Genomic DNA, 25,539 nt, shown 5'->3' with positions numbered 1-25,539 from the left:
AAAGGTAAGTTGTCTTGACTCTACCACCAATTCTCCATATACATTTGGTTGGTCAGGAAAGTCACTAAAACTCTCTGGACATTAGTCTCTTCTTTTATATAGTAACAAGACTTCCTTTCACCTCTGAAATTCTAGGACTCTTTCCTGATTAACAAGTATGTATGCAAAGGACTACGCAGGGCAATGCAGAAACATAAGGAAATACAATATCTTTGCTCTTTCAATCTTTTTCACCTTCTCAACTCACTGAAATCTAGCTTCTGCCTTCATCAATCTGCTGTGGACAGTACCCTCATTAAGGTTACTTGGTCTTTTTTATGGGTCAAACCTCAATTTCATTTTATTCAGCCTCTCAGAGGCAACTGGTGCCCTTTCTAGAAACCTCTTTGTACTCTGTGACATCAAGCTCTCCTGGTTTTCCTACACCTCTGATTACCTCCTTTGTTGGCTCTATCTCTTTCACTTGACCCTCAAGTGGTCAATGTTCCAAGGTACAGCATGGTGACTACAGTTAATAATACTGGACTGAATACTGGAAATTTACTGAAAGAGTAGATTTCAGGTGCTTTCATCACACAGACAGGAAACAGTAACTATGTGATATGTTAATTAGCTTGACTGTAGTAATATTTTCACTATGTATATGAAATCATCATGTGGTACACCTTAAATGGATAAATTTAAATTTTTATTTAAAATGTTGATTCTTATTGAATTCCTTAGACATTATAAAATGAGACATTCTCATTTTATCTTTTTAAATTTTATTTTTTTATAAGTAGGTCCCTGTTGGTTACCCACCTTAAATACAGCAGTGTGTACATGTCAATCCCAAACTCCCAATCTATCCCTCCCCCTTAAAAAGAATTTGCATATTGACAGGTTTTAAATGTCAAACAGACAAATCAATTGTAACTTTTAGGGTATATCATAAATGCATATTCTTTTGTTTTCACTGAGAATAAAAAGCCCAGTGTAACAAAGGGTTTGTACCTTTTCTTTTTAAACATCTTTATTGCAGTATAATTGCTTTACAGTGTTGTTAGTTTCTGCTGTATAACAAAGTGAATCAGCTGTATGAATACATATATCCCCATAGCCCCTCCCTCTTGCATCTCCCTCCCACCCTCCCTATCCCACCGCTCTAGGTGGTCAAAAAGCACTAAGCTGAGCTCCCTGTGCTATGCAGCTGCTTCCCATTAGCTATCTATTTTACATTTAGTAGTGTATATATGTCAGTGCTACTCTCTCACTTGGTCCCAGCTTACCCTTCCCCCTCCCCGTGTTCTCAACTCCATTCTCTACGCCTGCGTCTTTATTTCTGTCCCGCCCCTAGGTTTATAAAAACAATTTTTTTTTTTTTAGATTCCATACGTATGTATTAGCATACGGTATTTGTTTTTCTCTTTCTGACTTACTTCATTCTGTATGACAGACTCTAGGTCCATCCACCTCACTACAAATAACTCAATTTCGTTTCTTTTTATGGCTGAGTAATATTTCATTGTACATATGTGCCATATCTTCTTTATCCATTCATCTGTCAATGGACACTTAGGTTGCTTTCATATCCTGGCTATTGTAAATAGTGCTGCAATGAACACTGTGGTACAAGACACTTTTTGAATTATGGTTTTCTCAGGATATATGCCAAGTAGTGGGATTGCTGGGTCATATGATAGTTCTATTTTTTGTTTTTAAAGGAAGCTCCATACTGTTCTCCATAGTGGCTGTATCAATTTACATTCCGATCAACAGTGCAAGAGGGTTCCCTTTTCTCCACACCCTCTCCAGCATTTACTGTTTGTAGATTTCCTGATGATGGCCATTCTGACCCGTGTGAGGTGATACCTCATTGTGGTTTTGATTTGCATTTCTCTCATGATTAGTGATGTTGAGCATCCTTTCAATCTGTATCTTCTTCGGAGAAATGTCTATTTAGAACTTCTGCCCATTTTTGGATTGGGTTTTTTTTTGATATTGAGCTGCATGAGCTGCCTGTATATTTTGGAGATTAATCCTTTGACAGTTGCTTCGTTTGCAAATATTTTCTTCCATTCTGAGGGTTGTCTTTTTGCCTTGTTTATGGTTTCCTTTGCTGTGCAAAAGCTTTTAAGTTTCATTAGGTCCCATTTGTTTATTTTTGTTTTTATTTCCATTTCTCTAGGAGGTGGGTCAAACAGGATCTTGCTGTGATTTATATCAAATAGTGTTCTGCCTAGGTTTCCCTCTAAGAGTTTTATAGTGTCTGGCCTTACATTTAGATCTTTAATCCATTTTGAGTTTATTTTTGTGTATGGTGTTAGTGTTCTAATTTCATTCTTTTACGTGTAGCTGTCCAGTTTTCCCAGCACCACTTATTGAAGAGGTTTTTTTCCCCTCCACTGTATATTCTTGCCTCCTTTATCAAAGATAAGGTGACCATATGTGTGTGGGCTTATCTCTGGGCTTTCTATCCTGTTCCATTGACCTAGATTTCTGTTTTTGTGCCAGTACCATACTGTCTTGATTACTGTAACTTGGTAGTATAGTCTGAAGTCAGGGAGCCTGATTCCTCCAGCTCTCTTTCTCTTTCTCATGACTGCTTTGGCTATTTGGGGTCTTTTGTTTCCCAAACAAATTGTGAAATTTTTTGTTCTAGTTCTGTGAAAAATGCCATTTGTAGTTTGATAGGGATTGCATTGAATCTGTAGATTGTTTTGGGTAGTATAATCATTTTCACAATGTTGATTCTTCCAATCCAAGAACATGGTATACCTCTCCATCAGTTTGAATCATCTTTAATTTCTTTCATCAGAGTCTTATAGTTCTCTGCACAGGTCTTTTGTCTCCTTAGGTAGGTTTATTCCTAGGTATTTTATTCTTTTTGTTGCAATGGTAAACGGGAGTGTTTCCTTAATTTCTCTTTCAAATTTTTCATCATTAGTGAATACGAATTCAAGAGATTTCTGTGCATTAATTTTGTATCCTGCTACTTCAGCAAATTCATTGATTAGCTCTAGTAGTTTTCTGGTAGCATCTTAGGATTCTCTATGTATAGTATCATGTCATCTGCAAACAGTGACAGCTTTTCTTCTTCTTTTCCGATTTCGATTCCCTTTATTTCTTTTTTTTCTCTGATTGCTGTGGCTAACACTTTCAAAACTATGTTGAATAACAGTCGTGAGAGTGGGCAACCTTGTCTTGTTCCTGATCTTAGAGGAAGTGGTTTCAGTTTTCACCACTGAGAATGATGTTGGCTGTGGGTTTGTCATATATGGCCTTTATGATGTGGAGGTACGTTCCCTCTATGCCTACTTTCTGGAGAGCTTTCATCATAAATGTGTGCTGAGTTTTGTTGAAAGCTTTTTCTGCATCTATTCAGATGATCATATGGTTTTTCTCCTTCATTTTGTTAATATGGTGTATCACATTGATTGATTTGCGTATATTGAAGAATCCTTGCATTCCTGGAATAAACCCCACTTGATCATGGTGTATGATCCTTTCAATGTGCTGTTTGATTCTGTTTGCTAGTATTTTGTTGAGGATTTTTGCATCTATGTTCATCAGTGATATTGGCCTCTAGTTTTTTTTGTGACATCTTTGTCTCATTTTGGTTTCAGGGTGATGGTGGCCTTGTAGAATGAGTTTGGGAGTATTCCTCCCTCTGCTATACTTTGGAAGAGTTTGAGAAGGATAGGTGTTAGCTCTTCTCTACATGTTTGATAGAACTTTTCTGTGAAGTCATCTGCTCCTGGGCTTTTGTTTGTTGGAAGATTTTTAATCACAGTTTCAATTTCACTGCTTGTGATTGGTCGGTTTATATTTTCTATTTCATCCTGGTTCAGTCTCAGAAGGTTGTGCTTTTTTAAGAATTTGTCCGTTTCTTCCAGGTTGTCCATTTTATTGGCATATAGTCGCTTGTAGTAATCTCTCATGTACTTCTGCAGTGTCAGTTGTTACTTCTTTTTCTTCTAATTCTGTTGATTTGAGTCTTCTCCATTTTTCTCTTGATGAGTCTGGCTAATGGTTTATCAATTTTGTTCATCTTCTCAAAGAACCAGCTTTTATAGTTTTATTCATCTTTGCTACTGTGTTCATTTTTTTTTCATTTATTTCTGTTCTGATCATTATGATTTCTTTCCTTCTGCTAACTTTGGAGTTTTTTTTTTTTTCTTTTCTTTTTTGGGGTACGCGGGCCTCTCACTGCTGTGGGCTCTCCCATTGCGGAACGCAGGCTCCGGATGCGCAGGGTCAGCGGCCATGGCTCACGGGCCCAGCCGCTCCGTGGCATGTGGGATCTTCCCGGACCGGGGCATGAACCCGTGTCCCCTGTATCGGCAGGCGGACTCTCAACCACTGCGCCACCAGGGAAGCCCTGTCGATGTATTTTTGACGTATTTGTGGGGAGGAATGTGATCTCCACATCTTACTCCTCCGCCATCTTGAAGGTCCCCTGCAAGGGTTGTATCTTCGGTCATCATAATGGTCTATGCTATCTCTGTGCCAGTTCATCTATTCCCACATTTCTAGTACTACCTATAACCTGACAACTACCAAATCCACATCTTTAGCCCAACCTACTTGTTAAGCCTCAGATATCATTAATGTCAGGCACCTCAACCTCAGCACATTCTAAAGTGAATTTATCTACCCCTACCCCGTGACACAAACATACTCATTATCTTTCCTGCAAAATCTGCTCCTGTTCCAAGTTGCCTGTCTTGGTTAAGGACTTACTACGTACACTGAGGACCAGGCCATAAACTGAGGAATCATTGTAGACAATTCCTTCTTTTTACTCCATTTCTACCCCTTTCTACTTAGTGGGTCACAAGTACCATGGATTACTTATGACAGTTATTTTACTTCAGTCTGAGTCTCATATCTTGCCTAAGCAAATGCAAAAATCCCTAGGTCTAGGCTCATACTCCTCTAACCCATCATCCATAATCATGTCTTTCTAAAACATGTATCTATTGATGTTTTTCCTCTACTTTAAACCAATTAATGGCTCCATGTTACCTTGAGGATAAAAATCCAAAGTTAAACATGGTATATAAGAGTCTTCATAATCTGATATTTGTCTGATTCACTACACTTGTTCACTCCTCACCACTTAACTTTGATCCAGTCATATTAAATCTCTCCCAATTCCACTGGCAGTGATGATTTAATGAGAAAATAAATGTAAAGTACTCAGTAGAGTATCTGGCACATACTAAGCACTTAAAAACGACAGTTCACTATGTGTTCCAAGATTCTAGGCCTGTGGACAACATAATGGTCTATTTAGAAGTGCTTCATAACACTCTTACCCAGGGGCCTGGTGAACTCCTAATCAATTAAAACCCAGCTCAAGCACACCTCTCTGCAGCTTTCTTTGACCCACTCAAGCAATTCATTAATCCTCATTTATCTCATCATCATATAACTGGTTTTTACCTGTATGACTGCAATTATCATCTTTCGATCCAATTCTTTGTTTACATGTTTAAGTTCCCCACTAGAATGCGGTCCTCAAGCATAGTGACTGCTTCTTAGTCATCTTTGTATTTTCTACTGCCTGATATGGTAGATTTGTGATAAAAGCTTGTTGAAATTAATATCTCTTAATACAAAATGTAATTCACTTGAGGAAAAAAGCGCTAGGGTAGGATCAGAAGTGATTGGCTATCTCAACCTATTTGGAAAAGGTTAACCATTAAAAGAGTCACACTAGGCCCTACGGAGCAGAGCCAATTTCTTTTTTTAACAAATAGGAGGTAATATGTGAATCCATGAAGAAAAGTTAATTGTTTTCCATTGCTAGTAAATATTTGCCTTTTGACTTTTTCCCCTTCTGTAAAAAAAAAAAAAAACAGATTTTTTAAAAAGTTGTTTCAACTTTTTGTTGAGAAATAACACCTAAACAGGAAACAAAGGGGCAATATCTATAAGTAAGTTTTGTGTAGAAATATTTCAGTATGAACAACATGAAGCAAACATTAGAAGCAAAATGTACCAAACTCCATAAATGGCTAGTTTACTTGCTTAATCTGTTAGAAATAAAATATGACTTACTGTGGTTACTATTAAACTGAACAGAACTAAAGTAAAAAGCAGATGGTAGTTTACAGAGTTCTTTGTCTTGAAACATTCAAACCTTAAAAAGAAAAAAGAGAGAGAAAGAAACTTGTTTTAGAATATATAACTAGGAAAACAAATAGAACACTGTTTTACCACCTGTATACTTGCCCCTGGGTCTAGTGATGCCCATCATTTCCTCTCAACCACACACTCATCTTAGAGAACCCACACTGCCTACAGCCTCCAAGAGGCTATGGGGACCAGGAGTAGATGCCTGACTTAAACTGGGCCAGTGAGAGGCTCTCTTCTGAAAATTTGGAGTTTGGAAGCCAGAGACTTAATCAAGTGTAGAGAATCAACATATAAAGCTGTGTGGACACAAGGTCTGATGCTTATATTTGGGCAACTAACTTGAAGTAGATGAGTGAGCAAAGAAGTGATCTGCAGGAAGAGAAAAAGAAAGCAGATACAAAGACTTGAAGCCATGTGGAGAGGAAGGAATAGATAAAACAGGGAGGGAGAGAGAAGTTGCCCTTCCAGTTCTGGTGAGCTGGACTTCCTGCTATGCCATATAATTCCCTCATGTCCTTATAGTAAATAAATCTCTCCTAAATCAACTGGCTTGGGTAGGTTTCCACATCTTGGAACTAATGATCCCTGACTAACGCACACTGTCACAGAAAATATTACTCTATTACAATTGTCTCTTTGCTTATCTGTCTCCCCAACTAGACTGTGAATTTTCTGTGTGCAGGGATAAAATCTTTTTTTCATATACCTAGTCACTAGGAAAGTCTGACACAGGAAACATTCAGTGAATAAGTAAATATGAACATATATTTGGCTATCAGCTAAGTATCCAACCTTTGAACCTATGTTTTGTATAAGCAGCAGGAGAGTTCTCTCAGTTTACTAATTAACAGGAATTGGACCCAACTCCTATTTCCCTATCTGTAAAGAAAGGTGGCTGGAAAGTAATGGCGATCATATATTGAAAAGAATCAGATAACCATCGCATAAAGAATTCAGAGAAGTCTTACTAGCACTAAGACCTTTTTTATCTTTAAATTCTGTGACTTGATGACTTTGTGTGTGTGCATGTTGTGCTTGATGGTTCTACCATATTGCTTCATTTAATGAGACACATAACCAGACTATTTGAGAGGGATGTTTTTGGAACAAAACATTAACTGAGGTAAGAAAGCAGTCATCTTCTGCTTTCTGCTCTCCCTTTCTTGTAGTACTTGTCTGGGTACTTTTTAAGTATCTGCTCTCAGCTTTGTCTCATGTAGGTACAGGTACATCAGGACATTAGCATATCAGTGCTCACTGTTACTTTATTTTTCTTTTAATAAATATAGTTTTGACAGAAAAGATAGATCAGTAAACAATGTCAAGGAGAGCAAAGACCTTAGCCTCAGTCTTGAGGACAGCTTTCAGAAAATGGTGCATGGGATTTCCTTGTTTTTGATCTTGTTCTCTAAATGCCCAAATCTGCTTGTCACAGATGCAGACTGTGATAGGCTGATGACTTATTAAGAAGAGTCACCTGAAAATATTTTTCTAGATCGGGGTGGCAAGCTACAGTGCAAGAACCAATTTCTCAACCTAAGTCTGTTTTTGTAAATAAAATTTACTGGAAGACAGTCACACCCATTGGTTTACCTATTATCTATGGCTGCTTTCACACTACAACAGCAGAGTTGAAGACTTGCAACAGAGACCACAGGCCCAGAGAGCCTAAAATAATTACTGTCTGGCCCTTTACAGAAGAAGTTTCTGATGAGTTCTTTTAAATAATATATTTTTTCAAACTATTTTTATTTTTATGTATCTTTAGAAGATATTCTTGAGCTAGCAATGATGATCCTGTTGAAAAGAATCAGATAACCATCACATAAGAGGTTCAGAGAAGTCTCAAGAATTAACACTAGAAAACAGAAGGTATATTTTAAAAGTTAAGTTTATTAAACTTCTAGTTCAATTTCCAACTGTGACACTTACTAACCGCATGACCTTAAGCAAGTCACCTAAGCATAAGCTCTGCTTATATTCTTAGATAAAATGGGGACAATACCTATTTATCTTGCACAACTGTGAGAATTTAGAGATGATTTCGTGTGCTGCCCAGCACAATTACAGGTACAAAGTAGAGAAATGTTATTATGGCATAATATATAAAATGTTTACCTAAATTTTTATATATTCATAACTCAAGGAAAGGCAAATTGTGTAAGTTAATCTTACTTAATTTAAGTAAGATTCTATCTAAATTGGCTATAAGGTTTTGAGATCAAACAAGTTCATAAACAATATTATTATAACTTCCCAGAAATTATACTCTACATTGAAATCACAAAAGTTACAATCTTCTACACTGTTACAATCTCCCAGTAATACCACTGGATTAGTTATATTACATAATTCCCTATGAAGCAAACAAGAATTTAAAAATGTATCAAGCGTATGAATTTTAAACATAAATACTTACATGCAGTATACAAATATACAACAGCTGTAAATCATTGGGAGTTCATCCAATAGCTGTAAGAAACAAAGGTAACAGGACTTGAATATTGTAGAGCTGCAATTATGCGAATCCAAAATAAAACATCAGAATGATTAAGATGGTCACCTCTTATTATCTGATATCTTTTACTAATTCTCATATATTTATCATCATCTAATTTATTCTCAGTGTGTATATTTAGTTTATTGTTTTTGAACAAAGAAGCTTACCCACCCATCTGTCCTAATCTACACACCTAAGTAGGATGCCTGACTCACTGGTCAGCTTGGATCATTCAGTATCATAAACCATGATAACATGCCTCCAGGAAAGAATGATGTCCACCATCTATAGGTAATAGGTCTTATCGGTATTCTTTTGCGTTTCCCCCCCATCCTACAGCACCTAAGATAAATAAAATGTTCAGTCATATACATAAAAAGAGATAGAAATTGTTGGGGAAGTCAGTTAATCTAAGTGATGTCTAAGTATGTCTCTGAAAAATAATAATATTATTAGCAATAATAACAGCTATAGCTATTACATATTAAACTACAAGCTGGACACTAAGTGTCCAGCTACATGTTGTGATAGGGTATTTCTAATACTTAAACCAATCCTATAGAATTTATTCACTAGATATGCATTTGATGAATTCTTTAATAATATATCTACTATGTGCCAGGCAACATGTTAGGGGCTGAGGATACGATAAAAACAACACATAATCACTGCCCTCAGGGAATTCACAGTCTAGTGAGGTAGAGGGAATGAAAAACATGTGATTAAATACACAGTAAAGATTCCAAAAAAGGGGGCACAAAGAAGCCAGAAAAGGTGGTGGCAGGAAATGAAATGATGGCAGAGAAAGGCATTCTAGGAAGAAGGAAGAGAATTTATGCAAAGTGATATATTCTAGTAAATTATTGGAATGAAAATGACAGCATTTGTGCAAGGTCTTATGATTAAATGTGTCACATTTATTATTTCATTTAATTTTCACAATTCTAAGGTAGGAACTATTATCTACATTCCAAGATGAGAACACTGAGGCTTACAAAGTTTAAGTAACTTTTTTTTTCCACATCTTTATTGGAGTATAATTGCCTTACAATGTTGTGTTAATTTCTGCTGTACAACAAAGTGAATCAGCTATATGTATACATATATACCCATATTCCCTCCCTCTTGAGCCTCTGAAGATCACATGCTTACATGCAACAGAGCCAGATTTTGAACGGACTCCTCTATATTATGTTGCCTCCAAAACCAATCATTTGAATCACCTTCAAATGTTCAAAAAAACTGGTATAATATCATGACTTACTGCAGGTAAATCTACCACCAGTTTTATGATATACAGAAGATTCCTTTATTTAAAGTTTTGAACCAGGATCTAATGACTTTACACTAAACACCTGGGTCTTTTGTGTTGCCACATAAATTTAAAAATTTTTTGTTCCAGTTCTGTGAAAAATGCCCCTGGTAATTTTTCTTTTTTCTCTTTTTCTTTTTTTTTTTTTTGCAGTACGCGGGTCTCTCACCGTTGTGGCCCCTCCCGTTGTGGATCACAGGCTCCGGACGCGCAGGCTCAGCGGCCATGGCTCACGGGTCCAGCCGCTCCGCGGCATGTGGGATCCTCCCGGACCGGGGCACGAACCCGCGTCCCCCGCATCGGCAGGCGGACTCCCAACCACTGCGCCACCAGGGAAGCCCGTCACTGGTAATTTGATAGGGATTGCACTGAATCTATAGATTACCTTGGGTAGTACGGTCATTTCTAACAATATTGTTTCTTCCAATCCAAGAACATGGTATATCTTTCCATCTGTTTGTGTCATCGTTAGTTTCTTTCATCAGCATCTTATAGTTTTTGGAGTACAGGTCTTTTGCCTCCTTAGGTAGGTTTATTCCTAGGTATTTTATTCTTTTTGATGAGATGGTAAATGGGATTGCCTCCTTAATTTCTCTTTTTGATACTTCATTGTTAGTGTATAGATGTGCAACAGATTTCTGTATATTTATTTTGTATCCTTCAACTTTACCAAATTCACTGATGAGCTCTAACAGTTTTCTGATGTTGTTTTAGGATTTTCTATGTATAGTATATCATGTCAACTGCAAACAGTCAACATGTGATTTTTGAGGGGACACAATTCAGTCCACAGAAGTGTGGCAGTATGTTTCAAAATATAAATTTTATTATTATTCAAGTATGGTGAAGCCAACAGATCAGGAGATGACTGCCACTGAAAAGGAATTCCCTGGCGGTTAGGACTCCATGCTTCCACTACTGGGGGCCCAGGTTCGATCCCTGGTCAGGGAACTAAGATCCCGTAAGCCATGTGGCATGGCCAAAACAAATAAACAAGGAAGTAAACAAAATAGGAGGTAAAAATTAAGGGGGAACTTTACCCGTTAAAAAAAAAAAAAAAAGATAGTGTGTTATTCACAGTTCCCAAAAGGAGGGGGCACGCCATGCAATGCAGGACACCATAGGAAAGCACCAGGGTCAGTCAGGAGGCAGAAGGAGCAAGAGGAAAAGTGTGGGCAAGACCCTTTATTGCGGTTTCCTTAAGAAAGGCAAGGCAAGGGAGGGTAAGCAGGTTTAGAACTGGCTACTTCGAATAACTTCAGGGGGCCCTGGGGTATAGGAGCTATCTTTAGTTATCTGGTACCTGGCTCTGGGGTGATTAGAGCAGAGGAATACTGCCTCCTGGAGTGTAAGATGTGGTTTAGAGAATGGGCTCTGGATTGGTTAGTTTGCATATGAAAGGCACAGACCAGGTTGAGTTGTTTGCTGTATCTAAGAACTGGCTATCCCTGGGAGGGGCAGTCTCTTACTAATCAACGAGGACCCAGATGCTAGAACATCAAGAATACATAAGGGGTAAAACAGGAATAAAGACACAGACCTACTAGAGAATCGACTTGAGGATATGGGGAGGGGAAGGGTAAGCTGTGACAAAGCGAGAGAGTGGCATGGACATATGTACACTACCAAACGTAAAACAGATAGCTAGTGGGAAGCAGCCGCATAGCACAAGGAGATCAGCTCGGTGCTTTGTGACCACCTAGAGGGGTGGGAGAGGAAGGGTGGGAGGGAGGGAGACGCAAGAGGGAAGAGATATGGGAACATATGTATATGTATAACTGATTCACTTTGTTGTAAAGCAGAAACTAACACACCATTGTAAAGCAAGTATACTCCAATAAAGATGTAAAAAAAAGAATACATAAGATAATATAGTTGTTATGAACTGAATGTGCTTGTGTCAGACACAAATTCATATGTTGAAGGTCTAACCCGCAATCTGATGGTATTTGTAGATGGGTCCTTTGGGAGGGATTAGGGTTAGACGAGGTCATGAGGGTAGGGCCCTCACGATGGGATTAATGCCCTTCTAAGAAGAGACACCAGAGAACTTGTGAGAAGGTAGCTGCCTGCAAGCCAGGAAGAGAGCTCTCACCAGACCTGACCATGCTGTTACCCTGATCTCGGACTTCCAGCCACCAAACTGTGAAAAAAATAAATATCTACCGTTTAAGCCACCTACTCTATGGTATTTTGTTATGGCAGCCCGAGATGACCAATAAAGTAGTAAATATTTGGTACCAGATCAGGTACGTGTGGAGAGTGCTCTGAAGGGAAAAAACACGGATGTGGGATGACTAGCTAGGAGGTTACAGAAGTCAGACTAAGCAAGGTTGCTACTTGGATTAAGGTAACAGAATTGGGAATAGACCTCGGTGAACAGACTTGAGAAATATTTAGGAAGTAAAATAAACAGAGATTTGTGATTGATTTGACATAAAGGTGAGGCAGAACAAACTCTCAAGGATGACTCCCAAGTTTCTTGCCTAAACACTTCGGTTGATGGTAAGCATAGTTTACTGAGATTGTGAAAACAGACAATTACAAGAACAATTTTCAACGTGTTGAGTTTGAGGTACCTGTGAGACAGCCAAGTGGAAATGTCAATCAGACAACTAGAAATACAGATCTGTAGCTGAGAAGAAAGGTCTGGACTCCAGATGTTGGCTGCTTTTCTGTTTATTTGTTTAAAGAAACTAAATTGAATTAAGCAGATGTTAAAATGGCATGGATTTTAAAATCTGGTTAATATAAATACAAAAGTCTTATTTCAGAACCATAACTAGCAAAATTATGACTGGTAAAAGAACACAGAGTTCTAGAGTGGGGTCGGGTATGTGTTTGAAGATGAGTCTGGAGAGGTAGGCAGAGGCCAGATCACAAAGCCTGTGGTTTAAATTCATGCGCTTGAGCTCTGGAAAGTATTAAAGAGGTTTAAAAAGTGACATGCCATCTGAAGAGCAAGGACTGTATTTATGCATCTCATCCCCAACACTCGCACAAAGCTTAGCAAACATTGCTAAAAGAATGAAAACAGGAAGAGTATTTCTATTCCAGCGTGACAAAAGGATAGGGGAGGCAGGGACACCAATTAGGAACCAGTTACAGGAATCTGGGTTGGAGATGATGGATTAAGGCAGTGGCAGTGGAGACAGCTAGAGGTAGACGTATTTAAGAGTTACTACAGAAGTTGAAGCAAGAGTTATTACAGAAGTTGAATCAAGAGTTTGTAGAGGTGAAAAAAGTAGGAGAAATTAGAGATGAATCATGGGTTTTTGGTTTGGGCTTTGGGTGTAAGCTGGTTTCATTTACTGAGATAGGGAGCAAAGGAGAAAGAAGGGTAGTATTTATAACCAGAACATCTGCTGTTAACATTATAAAGTCTGACTTAGCTTACATTACCTAACATTTACGCTGTTTTCGTTTCTGTATTATAAATAAAGTTATAAGTGATCAAAACAGTTTTTTGGGTTTTATTTTCTAGGATAAATATATTTATTTCTACTTGTGAGAAATACATGAATACATTCTTTTTTTTTACTAGCATTTTTTCCTAACATCAAACATATTACATGCTCAGTATAGAATACATAGAAAAACAGAAAGAAAAAACTAAGAAATTACCTTCAATTTTACCCTCCCTGTGATTATCAATAACTGTATATATCAGTTAGTGAAAGCAAAAAAGAATGAGTTGAATGAGTGAACAGATGAAAAGAAAATCTGGGCGAAGTCTCCTAAAAACTTAAAGTTCCTACCACCATCAACGCAAGATAAAATCCTAAAACAGGTAAAGGCAACAAAAGAATACAAACCAAAATGTGGGTCCTAATCTTGTTCCTAACTTCTAGTCAGATCACTTTCCCTCTCTTGGGCTGTTCTTCCATTTATAAAATTTATAGATTTGGACTAAATTTCAAAAATCTCTTTTAACATTAAAGTTCTATGATTCTAAATTGTTCTTTGGTACCTTTTACCCCTTATGTGAAGGCCGTCTGCTCCACTCCTGTTATCTCTACCCCTTCTCTAATGCTGTCCTCAATCTCACTCCCAAATGTATTGCTCTTGGCTGGCTGCCACAAGAATGTGACACATTAATCAAGAAAAAGGAGTTAGTAATAGCTTAAAATGTTACCCTCCACAGGGGCACACATAATTTAACACTACTTACAGGAATGAATCACTAACAATGAATCAATAATGGTGGTTTCAAACATTCTGACTGACTGAAGAAAAAGGAAGGAAACTAACATTTATTAAACACTTATTTAATAGATCCTATTAAATAAGGATGTCCTTTCACATATGCCAACCAACTGATCCTCATAATACTCCTACAGGCATATTAGACCCATTAGACAGATGAGAAAACTAAGGCTCAGCAAGATTAAGTGGCATGTCCATGCTCAAATAGCCAGTAAACTGATAGAATAAGAACTGGAGGGGCTTCCCTGGTGGCGCAGTGGTTGACAGTCCGCCTGCCGATGCAGGGGACACGGGTTCGTGCCCCAGTCTGGGAAGATCCCACATGCCGCGGAGTGGCTAGGCCCGTGAGCCATGGCCGCTGAGCCTGTGCGTCTGGAGCCTGTGCTCCACAATGGGAGAGGCCACAACAGTGAGAGGCCCGCATAACGCAAATAAATAAATAAATAACTGGAACCCATGCAGCAGCCACCCAGGAACAATAAATCTGATGAAAATACCATTCAAGCTCCAAATCATTCTGAAGACAGCACTCTTAATATCTGCTTGTGCTCAGTTTAGGCAGGAATAAAAAACAGGCCTCCAATTTCCCTACAGCTACAACAAGTCAAGTTCAGGCTGGTGAAATGGTTCACGGACCACCAGAGGCAGGTAAGTGGCAACACTGCCATTTCTTACTTTGCTTCAGTGATTGTGCGTAACAAATGATGGCCTAACACTGTTGAGTCAAATTTATCCTGAAAGGAGACAGGACAGGGAACCTGCAAGAGATATCCATGATCATGTTATGTTTAGATTAAAGAAATGGAGAAGCTATTTAAAGAAATCCTTCGATACTGATGATTCCCCCCTCCTCCTCAATCATTGGGAAAATGGGTCAAGTGTCATTTCTGCCACGTTAGGCAAGCACATAAAACCACCATCGTGTAGACCAAAGGGGGAATGAAATAAGGCATGTGTAAAATTTGTCCATGAAGTTGATAAAGCAGTATGATAATAATGATAAAGCATAGTGTCAAAGATCTCAGGATCAAAGGCCATCTTGTCCATCCAAATGCTATGTTACCTTGGTGACAATCTTGCCAACTATTAAGTTTACATGCAAATCAAAGTGTGTCCCACCTCTGCTCAAAATACAGGTTAAAATAATGGTTCACAGGGGATAAATTCCATGAGGCTTTGATGCGCCTGTGGTTAGTTCCCCAAACCACATCTCCTGCCACTTAGTTCATTGCCTGCCTGCTCAATAATGTAACAAATGTTAGCTATTATTACTGGTAGAACTGTCACCATCATCACCACATCCTCCCACTCCAAGGCTACAACCATAATGTACTACCTGCAGGGCTCTGAGAAGCCAAACGTACTCTCACAACTCTGTGTGTTCTAGTTGGCCTGGCAAATTCCTATTCATCTTTGACAATGCAATTCAAACATGTGTCTGAGTCTTTTGTACGAAACCCCTTTTCTGACCTCCCCGCCCTAATAATCACTTTCTCCTTCCAATCACTGTATTCACTGGCATATTATCTTCATTCCTAGACCACAGATTCCTTGAAAGAAGGATTATATAATCTTTACCTATGCATAACTGTTACCCAGATACCAAAAAAATTTTATTGAACTAATGAAAGTGTTTGTCTAGCCTATGCTTGGGTACCTCCAGGGACAGAGGACTCCAGATCTTCTAAGGCAGGCCTTACTACCTATGGGCTCAGAAAAATTTTCTCCTATGTTGTGCAAGATGTCTCTTAGTCTTTAACCCCACTAGGACCACAAAGAATAAACCTGGTCCTCTTCGACGTGTCAACACTTAAATACTGATTTGTAAAACATTTATGTTGTGTTATGTGCCAGACCCATGGGATAAGTAGAGGATACGCCAAGGTCAAGCAGAGAGAGTCCCTGCTCCTCAGGAACTCACATTCTGATAGAGAAGTCAGACACATAAATATACATAAAATAACACTGATAAGGGCAAGTAATAGTGATACATGGAGCATGATATGGAAGAACATATGAGGGGTACATATGCCACCCTGAGGCCATGGAAGGCCTCCTAGAAGAGCTGCCACTCTGCCTGAGAGTTTAAAGGACAAACTAGAATGGAGAGAAAGCCTGGTGTGTACAGCTGAGTGGGGGTAACTGAACATGTCTTCTCTTCTTCAAGCTAAACATTCCCAGTTCCTTCCCCTAGTCAGGTATCATGACTAGATTTTTAATTCTTTCACCATTCTGGGGTCTCTCATTTGAATACATAGCCAGGTCAGGCCTTAGACCTGAATGCAATATTCCTGTCATGATCTGATCAGCGCACAGCAGGGGAGTCTATCCGCCCCTCCCCACCGCCCCGCCTCACTCAGATGCCTAGTCTTGCCCGACAGCTTGTCTCAGCACATTGATCCAGCTGTTTCCTCATGTATGGAAGAGACACACACTAACTTCCAGGGTAAACATTTTAGGACTAGTGGACAGCAAGAATGATCCTTGAGATTTTAAAATTTAAGTCTTAGGGCTTCCCTGGTGGCGCAGTGGTTGAGAGTCCGCCTGCCGATGCAGGGGACGCGGGTTCGTGCCCCGGTCCGGGAAGATCCCACATGCCGCGGAGCGGCTAGGCCCGTGAGCCATGGCCGCTGAGCCTGCGCGTCCGGAGCCTGTGCTCCGCAACGGGAGAGGCCACAACAGTGAGAGGCCCGCGTACCACAAAACAAAATAAAAATAAAAATAAATAATAATAAAATTTAAGTCTTAGAAAACATGTGTTAAGGGAATGTCAGAGAATACTGCATGCACAGGATCAGACTAGAAGCTTTGTAAATTTTTCTGGTTATTTGTCACTGTATGAAAACCTCCCCCCCCAAACTCAGCAGCTTAAAATAGCAATATTTACTTTACTCATTAATGTGTGTTTAAAGCAGGGTTGGGAAGGGAAGGCCCATCTCTACTTCACTCACTGTGAGCTGGGATAGCTCAAAGGCTGGGGACTGGAATCATCTACAGATTCACCCACTCAAAGTTTTGGCAGTTGATGCTGGCTGAAGTCTGGGGATTTCAGTGAGGTGTAGCAAGAATACCTACACGTGACTCTTCCAAGTGGCTTCTTTACAATATGGTGCTGGGTTCTGAGGGTAAATGTCCCAGGAAGACTAGGCAGAAGCTGTACTGCTTTTTATGACTCAGTCTTGGATGTCATATAGCTTCAGGTCTACTATAGTCACAATCCTGCCCAGATTCAAGGGCAACAAACAAGAGATTCCACCTCTTGAGGAGAGTCAGTGTCACCTTGTAAGGAAAGCAGGTGGGATGGGATATATGGGTGTGAACATCTTTGGAAAATAAAATAATCTTGCCACATAAATAAAACTCAAAACTGAGTTAAATATCCCCAATAATAGGAGGCAGCCTGCTTTAGGATGAGGGTATTCTGATTGGCTTATTAGCATTACTATTCCTCCAAATAAACTTTGGAGTCTTTTAAAGTCTCCTTTCTTTACAACAAACATAAACATGTATTTTCCTTATCATAAAAGTACTTCTTATTTATTGTAGAAAACTTCCTAAATATAGAAATGCAGAGAGAAAGAAATATAAATGCCTGTAACCCCACAAACCAGGGGTAACTACAATTTAATATTTCAATAGAACTCTTTAGTCATTCACTCGTGTGATTAATTAAATGTCCTTCCTTCCTCCCTTCCATGTATGCTTTTATCGTGCATATGTCAGCACTATTTTATATGCTAAGATAGAGCAGTATTTAAGAGAGGTGAGATACCTGCTCTCAAGTTTACATTCTAGTAGGGGAAAGTGCAAATAAGATAATTTCGAATAGCAATAAGTGCTATGAAAAACATAAAGTAAAAGAAATTCACGGAAGGGACTGCTTTACATAAAATGGTCAGAGGAAGCATGTCTGAATAGATGTCATTTGTATTGAAGAATCAGAAGGGACCAGACATGCAAAAATTTGCGATAAAAGTATTGCAGGCAGAGGAAATAGCAATTACAAAGGGCATGAGGTCTTGTCTGAAGAACAACAAGGCCAGTGTGGCTAGAATGTAGTGAACAATGCAAAGGAATTGTAAACACTGAAGCTGCAGAACTGGAGCCTGACTGGATCACGTAGGCCATGGTAAAGAATCCGGATTTCACTTTAATGCAAATGGATGCCTTGGAGAGTGGTTTTTATCTTTTTAAATTTTATCTATTTTTGGCTGCATTGGGTCTTCGTTGCTGCGGGAGGGCTTTCTCTAGTTATGGCGAGTGGGGGCTACTCTCTGTTGTGGTGCGGGGGCTTCTTGCGGGGGCTTCTCTTGTTGTGGAGCACGGGCTCTAGGCGTGCGGGCTTCAGTAGCTTCAGCACGCAGGCTCAGCAGTTGTGGCTCACAGGCTCTAGAGCACAGGGTCTGTGGCACACCGGCTTAGTTGCTCTGCAGCATGTGGGATCTTCCTGGACCAGGGAGGGCTCGAACCTGTGTCCCCTGCATTGGCAGGTGGATTCTTATCCACTGCACTACCAGGGAGGTCCCCCTTGGAGAGTTTTAAGCAGGAGAATGACATGATCTGATTTAAAGTTTCAAAGATCATCTTGGCTGATTGCAGAGGCAATGGCTGACTACTGCAGTAGTCAGGAAATGGGATGGTGATGCCTTACACTAAGGTAGGAGTAGTAAAAACAGGGAGAGTAGGCAGATCCAGGTATATTTTAAAAGTAAAACCAGAAGAAGAGATTAAATGTGAGGGATGAGGGAAGGAAAGAAATCAGGGATGAGTCTAGGTTTTTGGCTTCAGCAAATGGGTGGGTGATGGCATCACAAGGGAATACCAGGAAGGAACAGGTATGGGAAAAGAAATAAAGAATTATATATTGCCCATATTAAAGGTTGAGATTTCTATGATATGTCAAACATACAATTGGATATACAAATCTAGAGCTAAAAGGTTAGGTCAGAGCTGAAGATAGATGTTTTGAATCATCAGTATATAGATCACATTCAAAGCCATGAGATTATATAAGATCACCTTGGAGAGAATACAGAGAAGGTGGCCTAGGACAAAAGAGTAGCCAGTGAGGTAAGGAAGAAAGCTAGGGGAATTTCCTTTTCCATAAACAAGGAAAACTGGGAAGCCAAGACAAATGTTTCATGAAGAAAAAAGCAAACAACATGTAGAATGCTACTGAGAGGTCAAATAAGAAGAATATAAAAATGTGTCTATTGGATCTGGCAAGATGAAGGTCACTGTTGACCTTGACAACAGCAGTTTCTGTGAAGTGAAGGGAAGAGATGCCTAACTGGGATGGGAGGGAAAGAGAGGGAGGTGAGTGGAGAGAGAGAGGAGATAATCAAATGGTTCTGATGTGATAAGGAACTGAACAATGACTCAAGAGCTAGGGCTGGACACAAGGTCAATGGCGGAATAATTTTTAAAAGATAGGAACTGTTTGAGCATGTTTGATGCAGATGGCAGTGACTGAATGTAGTGACTTCCTAAAGACTGTGGTAGAGCAAGAGACTGCGGTGGGGTATGTAACTGCAGGAGTGAAGTCTTTGAGTAGGAGGGAGGGGGTAAGTTTAGAGCCCCGGGAAGGGGACACTGGCTTTGACAGGATTTGATACATTTTTCCGTAATAATAGGAGGAAGAAGGAGGTGATAGAAAGATGAGGGAGTTCTTGGCTGATTCTGTCTATATTCTCATGAAATACTGAAGAAGATATCAGCAAGGAGAATGGGGTATGAGGCAAAAGAGATGTAAAAAGAAATCTAAAGAAAGGAACAGGTGTGAAATAATGGTTCTGGGACGTGAAATTATCCGGGAAATGTAATGGCACTGCCTTGTAGCATTGAGTGCTTATTTGCGATTTCTGTTCAATAATTTAAAAGTGAGATCATTTAACAAAGGGATGTAATTTCTATGAGCAATACTTCGCTACTCAGTTCAGGCACAGAATAGGCAGATAATTGAGCTGGATGTGGGCTGAATAATACTCAAAAAGCAAGGGGCAAGGGCTTTAAGGATATCTGTATGGGTGGCTAAGAGTTATAATTAATTTGGGGCCATAGGTTGCAAACTTTGTAGAAAGGGGAAAGAAGTGAGGCAAAATGTACTTCCTTCCAGTCTTTTCACTATTATTTATAAAATTGATATCATATTACATAAAGTTTTATGTCTCTATAACATTTTCCCATGTAAGTAGTCTTCAAAATATTATTTTAATTTAGATATATCATAGTATATTTAACAATCTCCTTATGTTTTTTTTTTTTTTGACCATGCTGCACAGCCTGTGGAATCTTAGTTCCCTGACCAGGGACTGAAGCTGGGCCTCAGCACCAATGGACCGTCAGGGAATTCCCAAACAATCTTCCTATTGTTAAAACATTTAGATCATTTAAAAGTCTTTATCACGTGTAATGCTGTGATAAACATCCTTGTGAAAATCTTTTCTCTGTCTCTGATTACTTTCTTAGGAAGTATTCCTACGAGTGCAATTACTGGGTCAAAGGATATGTATATTGCTTTTCTGTTTAAAAGAAACTATTAAAACAATTCCAACCTACAGAAAAGTTAGAAGTACAATACAAATAATTTTCTTCTCCCTGAACCATATGAGTAAACTGCTGACATGAGGTTCCATTACTCCAAAGTACTTTAGTGTGTGTTTCCTTCAAGGATATTCACTCATTATATGCCTTGACCAAATGGGATTTATCACAGGAATGCAAGGTTGGTTCAACGTATGAAAATAAATCAACATACCAGACCTTACTAATATAATAAAGAAGAAAACCCACATGATCATCCCAAGATGCAGAAAAAACATTTAAAAATTCCAACACATTTTCTTGATAAAAACACTCAACAAACTAGGTAGGAATAGAAGGGAACTTCCTCAGCCTAAAAAGGACATCTACGTAAAGCTCCAGCTAACATTATAATTAATGGTGAAAAACTGAAAGCTTTCTTCCTAAGATCAGGAACAAAACAAGGATGTCTGCTCTCTCAACTTCTATTCAACAGTGTCCAGAATATAAATGAATGTATATGCAAAACAGAAACAGACTCACAAATATAGAAAACAAACTTGTGGTTACCAAAGAGGAGAGGAAGAGGGCTGGGACAAATCAGGGTATGGAATTAACAAACTACTATATATAAAATAGATAAGCAACAAGGATATATTGCATAGCACAGGGAATTATAGCCATCATCTTGTAATAACTTATAATGGAGTATAATCTGCAAAAATACTGAATCATTATGCTGTATACCTGAAACTAAAATAATAATGTAAATCAACTATATTTCAATTAAAAAAACCCACTGTGCTAGAAGTTCTAGTCAGGGCAGTTAGGCAAGAAAAATAAGCATAAGGCATCCAATTGCTAAGGAAGAGGTAAAACTATATCTATTTGTATATGACATGATCTTTTACACACAAAAAACCCTAACAAATCTATATACACATACACATAAAACTGTAAGAGGTAAAAAACAAGTTCAGCAAGGATACAAGAGCAATATGCAAAAATCATTGGTATTTCTATACAACAGGCATGAGAAATCAGAAAGTGAAATTAAGAAAACAATTTCATTTACAATAGCATCAAAAAGAATACTTATAAATACCAAAAGAAGTTAAAACTATAAGACATCACTGAAAGGAATTAAAAAGACTTAAATAAGTGGGAAGACATCCTGTGTTCATAGATTGGAGGACTTAATATTAAGATGGCAACACTCTCCAAAGTATGGATTCAAGGCAATCCCTTTCAAAATCCCAGCTAACTTTTTGCAGAAATTGATAAGCTGATCCTAAAATTCATAAGGAAATTCAAGGGACCCAGAATAGATTAAACCATTTTTAAAACAAAGAATAAATTTGGAGGATTCACAGCTCCCAATTTCAAAACTTACTACAAATCTACAGTAATCAAGGTACATATAGGTCAATGAAATACAACTGAGAGTTGAATTGAGCGTCAAGAAATAAATTCATACATTTATAATTGATTGATTTTCGACAGGGGTGCCAAGACAATTCAATGAGGAAAGAACAGTTTTTTCAACAAATTGACTTGTGACAACTGGATATCCACATGCAGAAGAATAAAGCTAGGGCTTCCCTGGTGGCGCAGTGGTTCAGAGTCTGCTTGCCGATGCAGGGGACACGGGTTCGTGCCCCGGTCCAGGAAGATCCCACATGCCGCGGAGCGGCTGGGCCCGTGAGCCATGGCCGCTGAGCCTGCGCGTCCGGAGCCTGTGCTCCGCAACGGGAGAGGCCACAACAGTGAGAGGCCCGCGTACCGCAAAAAAAAAAAAAAAAAAAAGAATAAAGCTAGACCTGTACCTCACACCACATACAAAAATTAATTAAAAACAGACCAAAGACCTAAATGTAAGAGCTAAAACTATAAAGCTAACTTCTAAGTATGTTAGAAGAAAACACAGGTATAAATCTTCATAACCGTGGATTAGGCAATGGTTCCTTAGATACAACATCAAAAGTAAAAGCAACCAGAGAAAAAATAGATAAAATGAACTTCAGCAAAATTGAAAACTTTTTTTTGCTTCAAAGGATGCTATTAAGAAAGTGAAAAAACAGCCCACAGAATGAAAGAAAATATTAGAAAACCATATATTTGATAAGGGTCTAGTATTCAGAATATATATAGAACTCTTACCATGTAATGACAAAAAGGCAAATAACCCAATTTTAAAATAGGCAAAAGGATATGAATAGACATTTCTCCTAAGAAGGTAAACAAATGGTCAATATACACATGAAAAGATGCTTTAAGATCACTTATTATTAGGGAAATGCAGGACAAAACCACAATGAGATACCACATCACACCCACTAGGATGGCTATAATCAAAGGGACGGACAATAACAAGTATTGGCAAGGATATGGAGAATTGCCAGCAGGAATGTAAAACGGTGTAGTCGCTTAGAAAAACAGTCTAGCAGCTCCTCCAAAGGTTAAACATAGAGTTACCCTTTGACTTAGAAATTCCACTCCTAAGTATATACCTAAGAGAACTGAAAACGTACATCTACACAAAAACTTGTGTATGAATGTTGATGGCAGCATTATATATAAAGGCCAAAAACTCATAAACAACCCAAATATCCAGTAATAAATAAATGGATAAACAAAATGTGCTGTATCCAAACAATGGAATATTTCAGCCAAATTGAACCAAAAGGCCACATATCGTATGATCCATTGCTATGAAATGTCCAGAATAGGCAAATCCATGGAGAAAGAGTAGATTAGTGGTTGTCAAGGTGGAGGGATTAATGGGGAGTGACTGCTAATGGGAATGGGATTTCTCTTTGGAGTGATGAAAATATTCTGGAATTAGAGAGTGGTGATGGGTTCCATAATTCTGTGAGTATACTTAAAACAACTTGTATACTTTAAAAGGGTATATTTTATGATATGTGAATTACATCTTTAAAAGAAGATATTCACCTACATATTCACAATACTACCAACAAAATCAGGAAATTAACATTGATTTATTACTATCATGTAATCCTCAGACCCCATTTAAGTTTTTCTAAGTGTCGCAATAATATCATAGGTATAAGCATACACACATACACATACACACACATACCACACACACACAGGATCCAGCCCAGAATTACACAGTGTATTCTCGTATCTTTTTAGTCTCCTTCAATCTTGAACAGTTCCTCAATCTTTTAATTTTATGACCACGGATACTTTTGGAGACTACATGCCAGTTGTTTTGTAGAATGTCACTCAATTTGATTTTGCCTGATGTTTCCGTATGACTAGATTCAGATTATGCATCTTTGGCAAGAATACCAGAGAAGTGATGCTATGTTTTTGCCACTGCATCCTCCGGTGGCATACAATTTTGATTTGTCCCATTATGAAGATACTCATTCTGATTGCTTGATTAAGGTGGTGTCTGCTAGTCTCCTCCACTGTAACGTTACCCTTTTACCCTTTATAATTATTTTGTAATAATGTACTTTGAAACAATGTAAATTCAACATCAAACTTTTAATCTATCCACTTATTCATAATCACTTACTGTTTCATTTATTATATCATGTATTATTTTAGTTTGGACTCATGATTTCCCATTTTATTCAGTGGGTTGTGTCTTCAATGGATTTAATAACTTATAATCTGTTACTATCATTGCTTATTTTGATGCTCAAATTGTCTCAAATTTGAGAGAAGCCCTTCAAGTTGCCTTCAGTGTCCTTCTGACATCTTCCCATCATTCTTTTTTTTTTTTTTTTTTTTTTGCGGTACGCGGGTCTCTCACAGCTGTGGCCTCTCCCATTGCAGAGCACAGGCTCTGGACGCGCAGGCTCAGTGGCCATGGCTCACAGGCCCAGCCGCTCGGCAGCATGTGGGATCCTCCCAGACCGGGTCACGAACCTGTGTCCCCTGCATCGGCAGGCGGACCCTCAACCACCGTGCCACCAGGGAAGCCCTCCCATCATTCTTTTATCATTTTCATTCCTTCTGGCACAAAAAGATGGTTCAGGCTCATATTGTCCTTTATTTCTGCCCCAACCCTCAGAATCCAGCCAGATTCCTTTTAATGACGAACGATCTGGATGATAGGTATGCTCTTTGGTATTGGGGTTCCCGGCTCCTAAGTCCTCTCATGGACAGAGTCAGAGAGTAGCATGGATGTGTGTGTGTGTGTATGTGTGCATAGAGAAATCTGCATGCATGCATGTGTGTGTGTGTGTGTGTGTGTGTGTGTGTGTGTGGTGTGTGTATATCATTTATAAACTGTGAATGATTTTGGTCAAATCAACTAGACTCTTTCAGCTCTAGTACTAGAATTTATAAAACATGAGTAATAACTATCTAAGACAGTATATATGGAAGCATTCAATGATTGCTAGAGCTGGACAAATTCTAGTTATTTTTTAGTATGATAAAATGCAAAGCCTTATTTTCAGGGTTATTATTTAGCTGTTGCTCACTGGTATCACCATTCTGATTGCTGGTATTCTTGCCATACAGTCAAAAATTTTTGAACATCATTCCTGTCATTTCTTCAAACACATTCTAGCTTTATCACTGTTCTAGCTTTATCACTGTTGTCAGATACACCACCATTGTAATGACTCCCTGCTTCTGTTTATGTCATAATGCAAGTGCAGTATGTCATTTCACCTTTCACTACCTAAAAAGTTTCAACTAAATTCTTTCAGATTCTGTTTAAATGTCTTTAACGATTATAGATTCTTCTAAGCTCCACTGTGTTGCCATAGCGTATTTGTACTTCTTTAAAAATAATTTCCAGGGCTTCCCTGGTGGCGCAGTGGTTGAGAGTCTGCCTGCCAAAGCAGGGAACACGGGTTCGTGCCCTGGTCCGGGAAGATCGATCCCA

The 25,539-nt window shown here is 38.7% G+C and overlaps 1 protein-coding gene across 3 annotated transcripts in view; it reads right to left on the bottom strand.

Moving 5' to 3' along the window:
- The window catches only part of ACER3 (alkaline ceramidase 3), a 191,205-nt gene that overhangs the window by 67,383 nt on the left and 98,283 nt on the right, over positions 1 to 25,539 (bottom strand). For all 3 annotated transcript variants that reach the window (XM_030835995.2, XM_060303749.1, XM_030835998.2), the window contains 2 exons: positions 8,543 to 8,595; positions 6,046 to 6,127 (listed from right to left, as the gene is read on the bottom strand). In XM_030835995.2, the coding sequence (XP_030691855.1) occupies positions 6,046 to 6,127; positions 8,543 to 8,595 (135 nt within the window). The remainder of the gene's footprint in view (positions 1 to 6,045; positions 6,128 to 8,542; positions 8,596 to 25,539) is intronic.

Source organism: Globicephala melas, chromosome 8 (genome assembly GCF_963455315.2).
Source record: "Globicephala melas chromosome 8, mGloMel1.2, whole genome shotgun sequence".
Taxonomy (NCBI): domain Eukaryota; kingdom Metazoa; phylum Chordata; class Mammalia; order Artiodactyla; family Delphinidae; genus Globicephala; species Globicephala melas.
This window is presented reverse-complemented; position numbering and strand designations above follow the sequence as displayed.